General features: G+C 53.2%; 6 protein-coding genes across 6 annotated transcripts; all 6 read left to right on the top strand.

The window, feature by feature from the left end:
* Positions 1 to 1617: 1617 nt before the first annotated feature.
* TRV_02940 (uncharacterized protein) lies at positions 1618 to 3190 on the top strand (the record flags this gene model as incomplete). The annotated part of the gene is made up of 2 exons (XM_003022906.1): positions 1618 to 2443; positions 2499 to 3190. The coding sequence occupies 2 exons, from the start codon at positions 1618 to 1620 to the stop codon at positions 3188 to 3190; spliced, it is 1518 nt and encodes a 505-aa protein (XP_003022952.1).
* Positions 3191 to 6422: 3232 nt separating this feature from the next.
* On the top strand, positions 6423 to 6692 carry TRV_02938 (uncharacterized protein; the record flags this gene model as incomplete). The annotated part of the gene is made up of 1 exon (XM_003022905.1): positions 6423 to 6692. One exon carries the CDS (start codon positions 6423 to 6425, stop codon positions 6690 to 6692), a length of 270 nt encoding a protein of 89 aa, XP_003022951.1.
* A 423-nt stretch (positions 6693 to 7115) lies between these two features.
* On the top strand, positions 7116 to 8164 carry TRV_02937 (uncharacterized protein; the record flags this gene model as incomplete). The annotated part of the gene is made up of 2 exons (XM_003022904.1): positions 7116 to 7799; positions 7859 to 8164. The coding sequence occupies 2 exons, from the start codon at positions 7116 to 7118 to the stop codon at positions 8162 to 8164; spliced, it is 990 nt and encodes a 329-aa protein (XP_003022950.1).
* Positions 8165 to 8700: 536 nt separating this feature from the next.
* On the top strand, positions 8701 to 12687 carry TRV_02936 (uncharacterized protein; the record flags this gene model as incomplete). Its single annotated transcript, XM_003022903.1, has 1 exon — positions 8701 to 12687. One exon carries the CDS (start codon positions 8701 to 8703, stop codon positions 12685 to 12687), a length of 3987 nt encoding a protein of 1328 aa, XP_003022949.1.
* Positions 12688 to 14933: 2246 nt separating this feature from the next.
* On the top strand, positions 14934 to 16012 carry TRV_02935 (uncharacterized protein; the record flags this gene model as incomplete). The annotated part of the gene is made up of 3 exons (XM_003022902.1): positions 14934 to 15389; positions 15496 to 15622; positions 15708 to 16012. The coding sequence occupies 3 exons, from the start codon at positions 14934 to 14936 to the stop codon at positions 16010 to 16012; spliced, it is 888 nt and encodes a 295-aa protein (XP_003022948.1).
* A 1053-nt stretch (positions 16013 to 17065) lies between these two features.
* Positions 17066 to 17422, top strand: TRV_02934 (TPR repeat protein; the record flags this gene model as incomplete). Its single annotated transcript, XM_003022901.1, has 1 exon — positions 17066 to 17422. The coding sequence occupies one exon, from the start codon at positions 17066 to 17068 to the stop codon at positions 17420 to 17422; it is 357 nt and encodes a 118-aa protein (XP_003022947.1).
* Between the last annotated feature and the right edge of the window lie 135 nt (positions 17423 to 17557).

Below are 17557 nucleotides of genomic sequence, written 5' to 3'. Positions count from 1 at the left end.
CTGACCTTGATACGACGGGACTTGCGGCTGGCTGAGACAGGCTGAGATGAAGACGAAGACTGAGAGTGAGACTGAAGGAAGACTCATCAGACAGTTAACTATCAGACTCAGCCCGCCAGCAGCTCCTGCAGCTGCAACTCAATGTACTCTGCACCCCTCAAGATGTATAGTAGTAGACGGTAGACTGTAGAGTATCAGACAGTAGAATACGCCGTAGACGAGGATGAGGAATCTGCCAGCAGCAGCCAGAGAGACCTGCGATGCGGCGGTGCATGGCTGTCGAAACTGCCGGCGGTCGCGAGTGACCTTCAGTTTGGTGCAGCGCCCCGCGGTTCTAGAAGTACCGGCGACCCTCCGCGGTTTTGTCAGCGATGGCGCCGGCCACAGCCGACCTCTAACTCTCTCTTCCTTGACTTTTTCTCTCTCTCCAACCTCATTTTCACGACGTCACAGCGACGAAAAAACCTCCAACTTCTTCGCAAAACGCCCACCCAACACCCGCCAGCCCAGCATCAACGATCTCTAGCTGTCCCTGACGACGGCTGTCCAGCTCTGAACTCCTTCGCCAGCCCTTCAACCTGCTCCAGGAGCCAGGTCGGACTCACGCGCGCCCTCTCGTCCTCCTGATCGAGATCCCTCCCACCCAAGCAGGCTATACTCTTTGCCTCCCTCCCCTCTACGGCCACTTCGACCACTTCCCCAGCTTCTTCTCGCATACCCAAATGCTCTCAGGCCTCAAGACCGGTGTCCAGATCAAGACTCAGCTCGATATCCCCCTGTGCAGCAAGCAGGACCCCGAACTCGCTCTCGCGCGCCTCCCACAGCCCAGTATCAGGAATGTTCAGCAGCCAGAAACAACAGCTCATCTTCCAAGTCGGCTCGCCTTTTACCGTTATTCCCAACTGCCTCAAGCTCATTGACGTCATTTGCTGGTGGAAGTGAAGATAATAAAATAATATACCATTCGGTCCCCGTAGTGATATATCCGCTTGCTATTTTGTCTCTTTTGCACCACTTTTTTATATCTCTGTTTGTCTACTACACGTCGTCAGCATGGCCTACTAGGGCCATACTTTTCCCACCAACCATGGTTCCCTCCCAGGAGCCCATCTGGGGGATCTCCCCGTGTGTTTTCGCTGTGGACAACCGATCTGACTCTGCTCTGCCTCGATCTCGACTCGCAAGTGATATATCCTGCAAACACTTACCCTACAGACAGCATATCCAGGATACCTGAAAAACAAAAACCTCCTCCTGAGAAGACCACCTTTCCATAGTTACTGCTCTTCTGTCTCCCCTGCTGCTGTTTTCTCCATATCAAACTCCCTGTACCGAGTAAATACCACCAAGTGACCTCTCCCGCCTCTCACCACCGCAAACAACACCCCAGCCACCCTCCGGCTATCACTGAAGCAGGACGAGGAGAGAGAAAACTTCACTTCCCCTCTTCTGCAGAACCTGAGTTCGGTGAAACTAATCAGGAGGCTGGGAGGACATCTGAAGAGGAGAAGACCCCCCTCTTTTGCTGCATTTCTTGCTGCTGGTTTTGTTATTTGTGCGTTGCTATAAAAGAGCCGAACTTGATATCGCCGGGTGCACACAAAACAACCGCAAGAAATGTCATTCCGCTGCGGACTCTTCTACGGCCTCAGTCCTCAGACCAACGCATACTCGACCATCGTCAATTTCAACACAGGCACGGGCACAGGCACAGGCACGGGTACAGGATTCAAGGACCAGCCCAGTCCCCAGTACTGCGCCATCATGTCTGCTTTCCACCATCACCTCGATCTGGCCGGGAGGCGCCGTCTGGGTGCCCTCGACGCCTACGAACGACCCTACTTGTCCGACGAGCCCAAGGATGCAGAGACTGCAATCCTGCCTCCGCAGTTCACCCATACGCCTCTGGTGCGCTCCTCTACTCTCTCATTCTCGGACTCGTCAGTGTCAAGTCTAGGCGGCGGCGACTTGAAGACTGAGGTCCAGCGCATGCTAAGAGAGACGGCAACGGAGACACAGACGGAGCGGCTACCGCAGCCTGCCCACGAACACCAGCCACAGGAGCTGCTGCAATCAGACGGAGAGAACGGCGATGACGAGTACAGTGAGGGAACTGACATTGCCTCCTTGACTTCTGTTGATGACCAATCTACTGGAGGAGTAGAAATCTGTCATTTACCTGTCTCTGCTGAAGTACATGTTGATCGCCCGTTGCTGGCCACTGACTGTCATGAACAAGTCAATTGGGTAGGCGACAACGATGATGAAGAGGATGATGAAGGTGATGACGAGGAAACTGAGGAAGAAGAAGACGATGACGAGGATGAAGAGGACGAGGAAGATGATGAAGACGACGAAGATGTTGAAATGTTTGATTCTGACTCTGACGATGCCTCTGACGATGATAACGACGTCTCTATCAATGGTGACGACCATGTAGATGGTGAGTTTGTCCGTCTCTAAAAATCATTGTATATACCGACTGCTAACTTTCACAGACCTAGGTCTCGACGATGAGTTTTCATACATTTCGTTTTCACGCTCTGTGCACTTTGCACCCACGCTGGAGACTGTGATCCCTGACAAGACCTACGACTCGGAGATGGAACCACCCACGGAGCCACTTCCCGAGATGACTATCCACGAGAAGATCCAGATTGCTCTCGCTGCACAGGCAAGGTCTCTTGACCCGGCAAACTTTAGCAATGACGAGCACGACGAGCCAGACGAGCACTCGAGGGACCATCTCGACCTCGACAAGCAGCTCCTGACCGCCTACATCAACGGCCTACGCACCATCTCAGCTCATGTCTGCAGGATCGTGATACGCTCTCGCACTCTCCCCCACGACCCCAGGGCAAGTGACGGCGTCGAGCCTGACACCAGGACATACGTCAACGAGTACCTTGACAGGATCTCGCTGTTGTTGCAGAATTTCTTTCCCAACTTGGTCGATGAGGACAAGTTCGACGACATACTCGAGTCCACGACCATGGCTGTCTCGTTTGACGACGAGGAGAATGTGACCTACCGTCCTGGCTTCACCGATGCCCGTAAGATGATCCAGTCTGCGCTGGAAGAGACGCTCGACGTGGACGACATGTACATGGCCGACGAGGTCACCAAGTGGCTGGCTAGCGAACTGATCGAGCCCCTTGGTCTGCGGGCCGCGAGACTCGAGAGGAACTAACCAGATCCTCACTCAGCATCACACAGCACATTAACATCAAACAAAGGTCTTCTCATGTGCTTCTGATTTAACCATCATGTCCTTTATGACCTTCCCTTTTCTTTCCAGCAGTTCGGACAAGTTTATGGCGTTTTTCTGTTTCTCTCTTGCATGCATCATGAAAAGCAACTTCGCAGGGCCGTCTTGTTTATTTCTTGTTTCTCCCTTTTCTCCTCCCCTTTGCTTCTTCTTCTTCCTTTCTCCCTCCCCCGGTTGACCTCATTATTTGCTTCATTATTTGCTTCATCCGCCCTGCCTCTGCATCCCCGGTTCTGCTTCGGTTTCCGCCCCCTTTAAGTTCAATGACACGCTCACGATGAAGATCAAGACGACAAGACGACGAGAAAAGACACTCTGAAACGATAAAGCCGGTGTACTTAATTAAATAGCTACGCGTTCTAGTCAAGCTATCTGCTTCTACGGAGTGCATCAATTATTACTTCTCTTTCTGTCTCTCTCTCCGGTGGCGCTCCCACACTGGGCCAGGCCAGCCAGCTAGTTTGCCCCCCCTGGCGATAGTCTTCTCGGAACGAACTACTATATGCAAGCAAACTATTATAACGTCAAAGGAGGGCCTGCCATTTTAACTATAATAGGAACTAGTCTTGACTGGACAATAGCTGATGATCGCATATGATCTGCGCAAGCATTGGATGCCCTTCATCCCTTCGACCCTGAACTAAAGCAGGTAATCCAGTCCCTCAAGCGATCACCTCGACCCTTTGTTCGTCATCGGCTTGCCTGCATGATGACTTACTTGACTGATTGACCAACGTGTTTAACTAGTCCAAGGGGCGGAGCATCTCTGGCGTCACTGGCCTGCCACTGGCCTCCTACAGCAATATGCCCCCCTACCAGGAACATCTCGGTCACTCAAAGAGCCCAGCGAGAGTTAAAGAACCCTTTTCAACGGGCGTCTCCGTAGCCAGGGACTCACCAGCCCGGCCCTGCGTCTTGACCGTTTCTTGACTGCCCGGCGTCCGACCCAACCAGTCATGCGGAAGCCAATGGGAGCTCCGCGATGGGTAATATTAGCAGGTGGACGGTCATTTCCCATCCCTGGCCTTAGCTGGGGTAATAAGACAGTTATCCGCCATTGAGGATTGGGACGGTGGAGGGGGCTAGAAGGCAGGCGAGCCGGATAGGCGGGTGGACGGACGATGGAGAGATGGAACCGGCCAGCTAGGCGATGTGAAGTGTCAACAAGCAGCTGGATAGTTGGGCTGATATTGAAACATGAGGGCGGGAAGGGGAGGGAAGGGCGTAAGGAGCTGGCTGGCTGGCTGGCTGGCTGGATAAGCAGGCAGGCTGCGAAAGAGGGATGCTGATACATACCGACTGGAGCATTTCCGCTGACTGCCCAAAGGGTACCTTGATACTAACCAATATATTTGACGCTGTTGTTTATTATTTACGGAGCCCCGATATTTGGTGTTGATATACTTGCTCCATGTTGATAGTGCGCACACTATAGGCAGTCCCGTAGACCTACCTACTCCTGCATTCAAACATACATCTATACTCCTTACATCTATATGCATCTATATTGCTACCACATGCAACGTTTTTTAACATGTAGATATCTCGTATCGAGGTAGATAGCCTCTATACAAATGACGCGACGAGCTATAATTAGAGCCCAGGACCGCCGCTGAGACGGCTCGACGGAGAAGAACCATGGGGCCCTCCCAGCCCGCCCGTCCATGCAGGAGGGCGTGTGTCAGACCACCCAATATGGTATGGAGATGCGAGGGGTTTCGAGAGCTGCTGTGGCCGTTGCTGGCGGTGCTTGGAGGTGCTTGGGGGTGCATAAGAAGGCGCCCATTCACCAAAGCCGATCTGGAGAGACTTGTCCCTGGATGGCAGGCAGTTAAGCAGCAGCAGTGGATGTCCAAAAAGGAAAAATGGCCTCTCTGGTGCATTAGTGCATTAGTGCATTAATATCAAGCACGGGAGCAGGCAGGCAGTGCCACGGATGCCAGAGACCAGCCATAATAGCACAAGGCAGTGCCATACGGAGTACTTAATAGCACAAGGGAAACCCGGGTGGTCGGCTGCGCTGCTGAATGGGAGGAGCCGTTTTAATTATCCAGACTCCGACTCCGTCCTGGTGCAGCAGCTGGGAAGAGGAGTGCCCCATCCTGCGTCCAGGCAAAGACCGGACCACGGACGGGCAGGTAAAGTCAAGATAGAGCCAGCCAGTGCGAGAGAGAGCCTGGGGGAGGATGCTCTCTACATTCTCTGTCTGACCTTGCTGCTCTTTACTTGCTTCTGCTTGCTCTGTTTGCTTCTGTTTGCTGCCGTATTTGTAGGTAGGCAGGGAGAGACAAGGCTCCTTTAATTGCGTACGACCGGGGAGATCGACGGCTTGATAGCCTTGCAGCAAAGCAACTCCCTCGAAGTAACCGTGTATGTATATCTATAGAAGCAACTACTTCGTTGGCGGTGTACGGAGTACTTTGCGGCCTGCCTTTGAGTTCTTCTCCAGGTTTTTTCCCATGCCCCTGGTCAACTATACATATGTAAGAGAAACAAGGGAGGGAGAAAGAAAACATGCTGATGGGCATCCACCCAGCTGTCTCGGGCCGGTACATGGCAAAAGGGTGGCCCTCTCCAGCCAGCAGGATTTTGGGCTGTTAAGTTGGATACCGCGAGCTGTCCAACGGAGAAAAGAAGAAGAAACGAGCTTCGAGAAACGGAATCCAGAGGCCAAAACCGACGGGACCTCTATCCGGGAGGTTGTTGATAAAAGAAAAATATATAGTACGGAGTGCGGATATGCCGTCCATGTCCATATCCACGTCCACGTCCACGTCCATGTCCATGTCCATGTCCATGTCCATGTCCATGCTTCCAAGCGACGAAAAGCCGGGCCTTGCAGTCACTCCGACTGTACGTAAGTATACTACTCCGTACATACTCCAAGAGATAGCATCATCGCACAGGAGCCGTAAGAGCCCGTGGGTGGCTGCCTTGCCCTGGCTGTAACGCTGCAACGTTCTGATGGCGTGGAAGATGGCTGGAGCACATCACCAGACGTGCCTGTCAGACACACGGTTGGCAAGCATCTGTCGCTGTCTATCTTCCTGTCTGTCAAGACGACAAGACGACAAGACAAGGCTCTGGTCTTTGACGGTCTCTCTCTGTCTGTCTTACTGTCTTTGCTGGTCCTGCTAGCTCTTGCGTCTCAGCGATGCAGGATATAAGCATGATTGGGCCTGACCAGGGGGCGCTGCTTAAGGACTGGATGCCGATCTTTAAAAAGCAACCACGGCGACAAGGAAGTCAATTTCTGGGTCCCCAAGGGGAGGAAAAAGACGAAGAAGAAAGAAGCAGAAGAAGAAGCAAATATAAGCTGCTCAGCTGGAAAAAGCAAGGAGAGAAAAAGTCGAAGTTGGTCGTCTGTCCTGCATGGCCGTCTTATGGTGCTATGCCTCTCACAAGCCAGCAATCAATGCCTTAAGAGTACGGTCTTCAGCAGCCGTAGCAGCCGTTTGCTAGCCGTGCCTGTTGCACAGAGGATTTGAAGTATACTCACTCCGTAGCGAGGTAAAATGATAAACGACTCCATAACGGCTGCCTTGTTTATGCCGTGTGGGTGGTGTTGCTGTCTGTCTGTCTGTCTGTCTCGATTGAACGGCCTCCCCTCCTCCTCCTCTCATCCCTAGCACCGAGCTGTAGGCACTGACGGTTCCCCAGGGGATTGACTCTTGTTCTCCATCCTGCCAGCAGGATTCGAGAAAGAGAGAGGTCCATCATCGACAGACTATTCGCATCGTGCAGAGCTAGTGGCCGCCATCGCTGAACCCGCCCCCATGGCGTGTAATTAATTCACAGACGGCTAGTCAAGATTATATTCACCGTAGCTAAAAGTCCATCAGCGACGATGAAGGTACCACCAGTAGTGCCAGGTACCTGTACCTGTACGGAGGACCTGCTCCCCTGCTCCTCGACAGGGTCCCGACTCCATCCCCGTAGCGTTTTCTCTGGCCGAGCAGCAGCAGTGCGGATCTGGCTCAGGGGTCCCGATCCATATAGGCTGGAGGAAGGCAGCGCAGACGCATCGAAGGGGGACCAGGCAGCCAGATGGGGTTCCGATGGAGTCGTCCCATGGATCACGGCAGTGCGATGGACGCCCGCGATCGAGCAGATCTGGTCGTATCCTCTGGCAGAGTCGCAGCGGCCAGCAGTGGTACCATGTTTCTTTTCTTTTGAAGCCCATCTCTGCTTTAATAGACCCGGCAGCCTGCTCCGGCGAAGGGAGACTCTCTCTCTCCCTCTCCCTCGCTCTCGCTGGCTTTGCCTCTGTGTGTACACTTCCGTACTTTTGCTCCTTTTGCTCTTCCTTTTGCCGTGCTTTTGCTTCTTCTGCGTTGCCGCGTCGGCCGCTGATCACTTCGATATCAGCCATCAGAGACCATCGCCCGCACAGCCAAAAGGGGGGACTGCCCGGCCAGGGGACATCCTGACTCGATCGGACTCCACTGGGGCACTTTCAATCGCTGGTTCTTCTATCGCTCGCTCGCTCGCTCTCCATCGATCTGTCTGGCTGCGGCTGTTGGTCGGTTGGGTTTGCTGGTACATATACATACATCTACATATATAAAATACATCCATCATCCCCTTTAGCCCCTGAGGCCGACCTCGAGCGTCAACATCAACATCAACATCAACAGACACCAGCTCCCAGTTCAGCGACCAAAGGGAGACAGACAGAGGCTTGAGCCTGCTACGAAAAGAAAGCCTTCGCACATCGCCTGCCCACCCCCGCGAGATGGCGGCGAGATAGACTCAGCGCTGGACGAGACGAAGATATATACGAACATTCAGCCACCCCAGGAAGAAGCAACGAGAGCGAAGAAAAAGAAAAAGCAAGCAAGAAAAGAAGACGAGAAGAAGAAGAGACGAAGAAGAAAAAGGAATATCGTACTCTAATTGATATTCGTCTTCCGTCCCTTCGAGAATTTGCATCCGGACGGCAACCGACGCTGTCTCTGCCTTTCTCTTTGTACTGAGCAACTGAGAAACTTGATAGAAAGACAAGAGAGACAGAAGACAGAGACAGACGAAGGAGAGACAGAGAGACGGCTCTTTATCCCTCCCGCTGCTCAGCCAGTCGCTCGCTACCGGAACTGTCCCTGTAGGTTCCCTTTCTCCCGTCCTGGATGCTCCCGTTGCTCCCGCGCGGCCGGCCAGTCTGGATATGCCCCTTTTTTCTCTTATATCTATAAAACAAACTACAACCGCCATTTCACTGCCTTATTCTTGTTTATTTCTGTTAATTGAGCGTTACTGATACTGATTGATACTGATTGCTGATTGCTGATTGCTGTGATATAGATATAAAAGCCATACGAATGGTTGCGTGACGGCGGCCTCAGTCGTCCGGCCTCACCACCAGCAATTAAAATATATAATATATTAATTATCACACGGAGAAGACGAAGAAGAGAAGAAGACAGACACAGATGATGCCGGGAGACGTCTCGCCGGCCTTCATGGGCGGCCGCGTGAGAAGCACCAGCCTCTCCTTCGAACGCAGCGCCAGCATCAGCAGCAGGGCCAGCGCGCCCTCGCCGCCGCTGGTCAACCCGGCACCGCAGTACGTCGCCATCTCAGCGGCCACACAGTTGATATCGGCCTCGCACGGCGTCAACCCGCTCCAGCCCAAGGAAGGGCGCCCTGGAAATGCCATTGTGACGCCGCCGTCGCTCGTCCTGGTCAACGGCTTCCTCGACCACATCCTGTTCAACATCCTGCTGGCCGCCAAATCGACCAAGCTGGCCGCCATCCGCCCGGCCGTCTCAGACGTCCTCAAGCCCCGGCTGGCCCGCGCCGTCGTCTCCGTCGCCGACGAGGAGCTGAGCGAGTACATGGGCACCAGCGACGAAGAAGAGCTGACGGGCTACGGCTACTCCCAGGAGGCCGCCGGCCAGGGCCACTTCGAGCTCGAGCGCTCGTGGAAGCTGACCCGGCTGCGCTGCATGGTCTACGCCCGGCTCGGTGACATGGAAGAGGACGACGAGGAAGAGTACTTGCAGCGCGAAGGGCTGAGCGAGACCAACGGCCGGCCGTACTTCATGAACCACGGCGGCATGCTCTCGCCCGCGGCCGCCATCTTCCTGACCTCCATCCTCGAGTACATCGCCGAGAACATCCTGATCATCGCCGGCGAGAACTCCAGCGCCCGTCTGGGCTTCTCCGACGAGAACGACGAGCGCAAGTACCAGGGCGGCACGCTGGTCGTGGACGACGTCGACGTCGAGAAGGTCGCCCTCAACCCGACCCTGGGCCGCCTCTGGCGCACCTGGCGCAAGAACCTGCGGGCTCCGGCCCTGTCGCGGACGCTGTCGAGAGAGTCGCTGGTGCGCCGCGGATGCTCATCGCGGACGAGCACGCACAGCAGCGTCGGCACCTTTGATACCTTTGATACCTTCAACGGCTTCTCCTTTGGCCGCAAGATCTCGAGCGCCGATCAGCATGTTTCAGACACCGCCAGCGTCAGCACCTGCGTGAACATCAACCCAGCTGACATCCCCCTGCCGATTAGCGAGTATGGCATTGACGAGATTGAGATCCCCGGTTTCAGCGCCCAGCTCGCCGTCGCCCTGCCCGCGCGCTCCCTGCGGCCCCGGAGCCTGTTCATCTCGAGCCCGGAAGTCGCAGGCAGGCCGGTCCTGGCCAGGAGCATCAGCGCCATCTCTCCCCGGGTCGTCATGGCATCGGCGTCAGCGTCATCGTCGTTGCAGCCCGCTCGTTCCAGCACCAGGCGGGCGCATATCCGCTCCCAGTCGCTGCCCCAGTCGATGTATATAACGTCGCCCCTGGCCCCTTCGCCGACCCGGGTCAAACGGTCAGCTTCGTCCGCAGCAGAGACTCGCAAGGAAGACGAACACCTCGAGAGCATGCCAGAGGCTGAAGAGCCAGAGACTGACACCAAAGCCGGAGAATCAGCATCAGCATCGGCAGCAGCGGCGGCGGCGGCAGCAGCAGCAACAGTAGCAGCAACAGCGGCAGCAACAGCAGCACCGGCATCAGCAGCATCAGAGCTGGAGCAGGCTGGTCCTGACTCGGCGTCCATCTACAGCCCCTATCACCCGGCTTCTATATCCTCTCCTCGCTGCCAGGACTCATCAATGGAGCAAGAAACCGTCTCTCCGCCCAGCAGCGAGACGGGCGATAACAACAGCGTTGTCTCGTCTATCTATACCATTCCCGAAGCCTCCCGGGTGTCTTCCAAGGAGTCCGCTGAATCTACAACTTCGCAGACTGCAGACAGCAGCTCTGCACGCATTACCACCTGCGAGGACATTGCAGACGGTAACCCTGCATACTACTCCTCTTCATCCCTCACAGACGACGACCAGGCCGCCCGCAAGGCTGCTCGCCGTAAAGCAACCGCCCCCTTACCCCCTACCAGCAACCCGTTCGGAGACAACATCGTGGAGACTTCCTTCGTCTCCCGCTCTCCTCGCTCTCCAAGCCGTGGAGCTCGCCTCACCCCCCTGACCGAGGTGGCAGACAACACCCCCGTGCAGAACGAGCGTTCGTCGCCAGACCAGGCCTCTATCAACTCCGGGGACAGTGAACCCTCCGTCACTCCACGGAGCAGAGCATGGCTCACAAAAATCAACACCAACTGTTCCACAAGACAGAACTTGCCTGTGTCTCCGGGGTCAGAACGTGCAGCCGTTCAACGAGTCACACCTCCCCCGTCCAGCATCTCTCGAGACTCTAGCAAACTACGCAGGTCAGAGAGTGCAGGCAGCAGGCGTGACGGTCGACCCATCACCTCTGGCTCCGGCGTCTCCCAGGGCTCCAACAGAATCAGGGGCTTGATCAGTAGACAGCCATCAGACCTGTCTGTCTCCGTCATCTGCTCGTCAGACGGCAGCGGATCTGGATCTACAGCCCTGGAGGAGCTTCTCATGAGTGACGAAACAATCCACTATACCCTGACTCCACGAAACATGCGTGAGATGGAAGAGGTCGGCTCCCCTCGATGGGCTGCTACTCGTCCAGCAGACCTGGCTGCAGACCCTGCCGATACGAGCTCCGTCAAGAGCGGAAAGCAGAGCCGCAGGATCCTGTCGCCGACCTTCCGCTCCCCTTCGATCTCATCCCCTGTGCCTCAGTCTCCGCTTGCTCGAAACCCCCCTAGCCCGCCGCCGCCAAAGCCTAAGATGCCCGCTCCACAAGCTCGCGATGCTAGAGTCGAAAACGCATCCGTGAGAGACTTCGCCAACTTCATTCGTTCCACAGGACCTGATAAGGGGTTACACCCACCCGCCGCCCAATTTAATAGCATTGCTCGCGCTGGCAACAATTCCATTCCCAACTCTCCTGCAACGACAGGAACCTACTCAACCAGCCCCCTCGCCACGCCAAAGGCCTCGACGAAAGATAATAATAATAATAATACCTCCTCCAACATCACTTCCACCCCGCGAGCAACCAACCCGAACCGGCCTCGTCTCGAAGCTCGTCCGGCAGTCTTTGTCAGAGATAACAAGACCTCCGAACTGATCGACTTCATCCGTCAGGGGCCCCCTGATCCTCAAGCTCGTCGTCTGCAGCAGAAAACCGTCGCTCCATTCAGAAATACCATGAACTCAGACGATTTCAGCTCCTTCAGCCAAACAATCCGCAGTGAGCGTGACTTCACCATTGGCGATAGCTCAATACCCGGCACCCAGGACGGCTCCATGGTCGCCGCATCAGTTGCCTCCGTCAACTCCCACACGGCGCTAATCGACAGTAGCACACGGCCTAACAGCCGAACGCTCCAGTACCGGCTCTCTCCAACCCCAAACATTCGAGGCGATGGTTCGGCAACGCCCGCTAAAACACGCCGGCGAGTCAGAGACCCGTACGCCATTGATTCGGATAGCGAGGATGAATACGACGACGTTCGCGATGTGGCTAAGCCCAAGGAAGAGAGTCTGGCCGAGTTCCTGAAAAACGGGCCCCCTCCCCCTCCACCTCCAAAGCCACAGCCGTTCACCATCAACATCCAAAAGGCCAACGAGCTGCATCGCCAAAAGGCCATGAGGCCGCCCATCTCGCGAAGCGTAACGCTAGACTCCACCTCCGAGGCCGGGTCGCCTGCTCCTCCCAGACTCGTCGACCTGCCACCCAAGTACAACTACCACAGCCATGCCGGCAGACCACAGGCCTCGCTTACTTCGGGCTCTTCGTTTGTCGCTACCATTCATGCAGACCAGCCTGATAACCAGTGGCATTCGGGCGGAAGACTGCCCAAGGGCGTGATCAAGGGCGTCGATGCAGATAGTCTTTACCGATCCAACAAGTCTGATACCGCTGCTCTAGCAGATTTCCTGAAGAACACCGGTCCTCCGTCTTCCCCTAGCGTAAGCTCCCTGCAGTCCATGAAGACAGGAACATCAGCTAGCTGGACATTCAAGACTTTCCTACGAAAGAAGAAACAAGTGGCATAGTCTTATCATCAAACCCTCCTCTCCCTCTCTCCCTTACCCCCCCCCCCTTTTCTCCTCGTTCACGAAACCTCGCTCCCCCTTCCTGCCCTCCTTTTTCTCCTGGGAAAAACATCCACGCTTTCGAAATGTTCTACCATATTGTTTAATTAATGAATATGACTTTCGGCCCTTGTTACATTATACCTTTTCCTTCGTCCCGCCTCGTTGTTTCTTCTTTTTTTCATCTCCCTCTTTTCATCTTCATCTTTCTTGGTACAAGGGTGGCAGTATATATATTTCCTTTTCCTTTCCTATTCAAATCAAGACAAGATCCAGCCTTGGTTCCTCACTCGTTCTTCTTTGGCGAAAAAGACCTTCCTCACGTATATACACAGATTCTGCTCCAGCTTTCTCCTATTTCACTTATTTCCGCCTTCTTCCCGCCCGTTTTCCTTGGTCTACTCTACGCTACGCTCGCTGAACGCATACAGAATGTGTTGTATCCCTTTCTCCTTCTTCCTTCTATATACCACCTTTCCGTCCTGTTTCTTAACTTCCCTTTGGGTCTCATTTTTGTCATATAATACTTTCCCCCACTTCATAGCCATTACGGTGAGATGCAAGTCATGAAAATACTCTTTCTTCCACGCTATCTTACTCTTACTTTTCCATGACCAAATTTTTTAACTCCCTACACTACGCTGTGTCAACAGTTCGAAAGCCAGGGTGACAAATCAGCCAGGCGGTGTTCCGGGCCTCGGAAACCGGACTCCAACGGGCCCATAACCCTCCCGAACTATCTATCGACTGGGTCAGGTCATACATGTATCTGGACGATCTGGCGGGGGAACAGCGGTTCCGTTCGTCTGTTGAAACTATACCTGGGGAAGATGTGCGGGTGTTCACAGGGTGAAACGCATGCAAGTCAAAATGATCTGCTGCCGGTTAGCGTGGACAGGGGTGATGCAAAACAAGACTGCAGAACTGCAACCGCAAGCATGTTCGAGAGTTGATCTTGTGACGTGAAAACGCTTTGCTTTGACGGGTATACGTGGGTATTTTTGATCTATGTTGTCATCGATATCGACGTGGCATGTGGCATGGCATGCGAGTGATGGACGTGGAACCTTGTTGATGAGATATCGTTTTGCATTTTGCGTTGCTGTTGCAGGTTGTGATGTGTTCTTTGTCTCTTCTCGAGCGAGAGCTGATACATGCAATAGCATTGACGTTATGCAGGTATGCAGAGCAAGGACAGGTGGTGTTGATTCGAAGATGTATAGGTACATCTGATCTGAGTTTGTTCGTAGACGAGTCATATCGGTTGGTGTTATGATACAAGTTGGCGATATCTAGTTTGATATCTCCATAGACACAATATCTCACTGTTTGCCAACACATGACAAGGGATTAGTTAAACCACACAACAAAATGAATTGTCCGTTTTCATATTTTTTTGATGATTATCTTGTTGAAGCATCACTGTCAATGGTCTTCTTGTTGCCACCAAGGCCCGAAATTGTAGATGGGGGGTCGTCGATACCAGCGTTTTCAGAGACGAATGAGTCTTGAGACGCAGCTTAAACAGTGTCAGTTTGGACCTATTAAGCTAGGGATATCCGTGAGCATCTTTCGATACGGATACTCTAGTGGAGGCTGTTCTGCAGTCGAAATTGACGAAGAGGCGACATCCACGGCCCTTGAATCGATAGTTGACATTGCAGCCCAGATTGAATGTGACCTATCTCCAACATATATACCGCTGTTCTCAGTGGAGATGTGCTTTTAGAACAAACTCCACCCCTTTATGGTATATCCAGTCTCAATCTGTCTTCGTGTTTGAGATGTATAGTTAGTAATCGATGCCTATGTTTATATATAGATGGGACTCTGGCGTAGTGTTTGAGGTGGGTATATTAGACGGTCTTGGATATCTAGCATTATGAGTGATACTAGCTGGACATTCCTCCAGCCTTAGAGCAGAAAATAATATCTAGGAGAGATATCAACCTCCTGAGTATCTGCGTATCATCGTAGCCACGGGCAGGAGTTGGCCTCCTCAGGGAGGGAGAATTGGCTTGCAGTATCTAGCTGTGAGCTAAGTTCACGTTTACTACAGCAGCACAACCGGTATACACATGGACGGCTTAGCAGTCAGATAATTACCCAGCTGCCGTATACTGTACCAGTAAATAGTTGGTAGTATTGAATGTAGAGCTCAGGGGCTGGCCAGGACTCCTGGAGGTCCCCCAGGTTGGGTCCCATCGATGTACATAGCTCGCCGGAGTTTCTATTTTCCTTGGCCTGCAACCGCCCGGGCAGCGCCAGGGACAAATATACGTAACCCTAAAGTTGGACATCGAGATAGCAGTGCAGGCGACCAGGCGCATCCAGATCAACCGCCCTTCTCTCCACAGGCTCCCTTGGTGGTGATCCTCCTCCCTCGACCTCCTCGCTCTCCCTATTACTCCCTCTTATCCACGGCAGAGACCAATATGCGACGGGGCTCAGCCATGGGACTGCGGTCTCCTTTCGAACTTCTCTTCCTCCTCTTCACCCTCCTTGTGCCTCTCACCTCCGCCGTACGATTCGATCTCATCCCAAATACACACTCAGGAAAGCATGAAAGGTGCATAAGGAATTTCGTTGCGCGTGACCAGCTTGTTGTCGTCACTGCCACCGTGAGCGGCTCGAAGGGAGATGGACAGGTTGTCAACATGCACGTACGTGGTGGACTATTCTCATCATTTTCAAGACAAACAGACTGCAACTGCGAATTGCACGATATACTAGAATGCATGCTAATTGGATTTGTGTTGGATGGAATAGATCAAGAGTTCTCTAGGCGACGATTACGCCAAACCAAAAGATATCGCCGGCGAGATCAGACAGATGTTTACTGCCAGCGCCGACTCTTCCTTTGACGTTTGCTTCTCCAACGTCCTTTCTGGGCGACGTAAGTCTTACCTTGGCAGATTTTCTTCATTGGCATTGCAAACAGTGGAATTTTGGCTAATTTTTTTTTTTCTTCCTGATTATAGATGCTGGCCCCAACCCTTCTCGCCAGGTTGAGCTGAGCATTGACATCGGTGCTGATGCTCGTGACTGGGATGCTATCAAGGTCCAGGAGAAGCTCAAGCCAGTTGAGGCTGACCTTCGCCGTTTGGAAGCCATGATCACTGAAATCGTTGCGGAGATGGACTTTATGCGCGCACGAGAACAGAAGCTCCGAGACACCAATGAAAGTACTAATGAGCGAGTCAAGTGGTTTGCTTTCGGCACCATGGGTATGCTGATTGGTCTTGGTGTCTGGCAGGTGGTCTATTTGAGAGCCTACTTCCGGTAAGTTTTTTTTTTCTTCAGTTGCAGTATTGGTCCCTTCATCTGGTTCCGCTTGCTAAATGATTTCTTTCTACGATTAGCTCGAAGCATCTTATCTAAAGCATCCATAAAGAGATTTCTTTTGGCGAATGGTGAAAGCTGTCCTTTCCTACCGAAGGCTCTGATCCGCTTCTATGTCTGCTCAGGTACTTTTGGGCGGCCTTTCTGCTTGCTCGGCTTCATTTATACTTCCTCTTTTTCGATATCTATCACGTCTCATTATGAGGGAATACGAATTGTAACTATGATCACTATTCAATTAGCATCTGCGAAAAGCTACAGGGTTTATACATGGATGAACGTAAAAATAATTATCTTAGTTTGTTCAGTTACTAAAGTATCAACTGTTATAGAGGCTCCCAAACGGGTAGTTGGAGTTGTGAATCTGATGGTCCAGGCGATGCAAACAGTGCAAACAGAGCTCGGATGATGTCAAATCTTCAAGTTTCATCAAAGGAGCCAGCAACTGTTGGCAACTGGATCTCGACGCAGAAGCATAGCAATTCGGTCTCTCATTTACTCCAATGTCTACGGCGCATAGTATATCTCGATCGCTAAGCCGAGGACTGGCCTCGTGCAGATGCCGCTCTCCAGTTCTCTCGTTTAGGTCGTCACCAGCATCCGGCGCATCCATCTCATATCAACACAATGCCAGCATATACCCTACCTCGTCCTCGGGATTCCGATGTCTAAGTTATTCTTCCCATCTGAGTAGCAATGGAAGCGCAGGAAACAAGGGTAGCAAGGCGGAAGAGCAGCTAGTTCCGGGGCAAACAAAGGGTGAACTTGCGGTCGGAGAGATGGAAGGCATTACGTTCAAAGTCGAGCCATTGAAGAGAAAGGGAGAGGATAATAGCACAAAGAGAGCGAGGTTGCTATGTGAGTGCCATATTAAATGCCATAGAAGCTACATCTTTCGTCTAGGGGGACTAACATCAAGATAGACCAGAGCCGCAAACGGGGAACTCTAGAGTCGGACCTGCTCCTGTCAACGTTCGCATCTACATATCTGGCAAAGATGACGGGAAGCCAACTTGATGAATACGACCGGTTCCTGGATGAAAACGACTGGGACATCTACTACTGGGCGACTCAGGAGCCACCGTCTGAGTCCGAGGCAGCTGAGGGCGCGTTGAAGGCCAAAGACGAGCTGACGGATACGTGGAAGAGCGGCGCAGCGAAGAGCGGAGAGTGGGCGCAGACAGTGGGAGCTTTCAAGCCAGCATACCGGCCCGTCCCTCAGCGCTGGGCTGACTCGGAGATTCTCGCTCTGCTGCGACAGCACGTCCAGAGCAAGAAAGCTGGAGACGGCAGCAGCAAGGGAAGCGGCGGTGGCCTGGGACGCATGCCCAACATCGAGCCCTTCAAGTCGTAGCGTATACCTCCGTGTCAGTACATTATGTATCACCAAGCCATCTCATCTGCATCGACCATAGAATCATCATCATCATCATCATCATGCTGGTTTCATCTATATAGTTGTATCGCGAGACGTTGAAAAGGCGCTCGC

Source organism: Trichophyton verrucosum, assembly GCF_000151505.1.
Source record: "Trichophyton verrucosum HKI 0517 chromosome Unknown contig00253_1.f1.exp, whole genome shotgun sequence".
Lineage (NCBI taxonomy): Eukaryota > Fungi > Ascomycota > Eurotiomycetes > Onygenales > Arthrodermataceae > Trichophyton > Trichophyton verrucosum.
The sequence above is the reverse complement of the archived record's forward strand: the minus strand, read 5'-3'. Positions and strand labels throughout refer to the sequence as shown.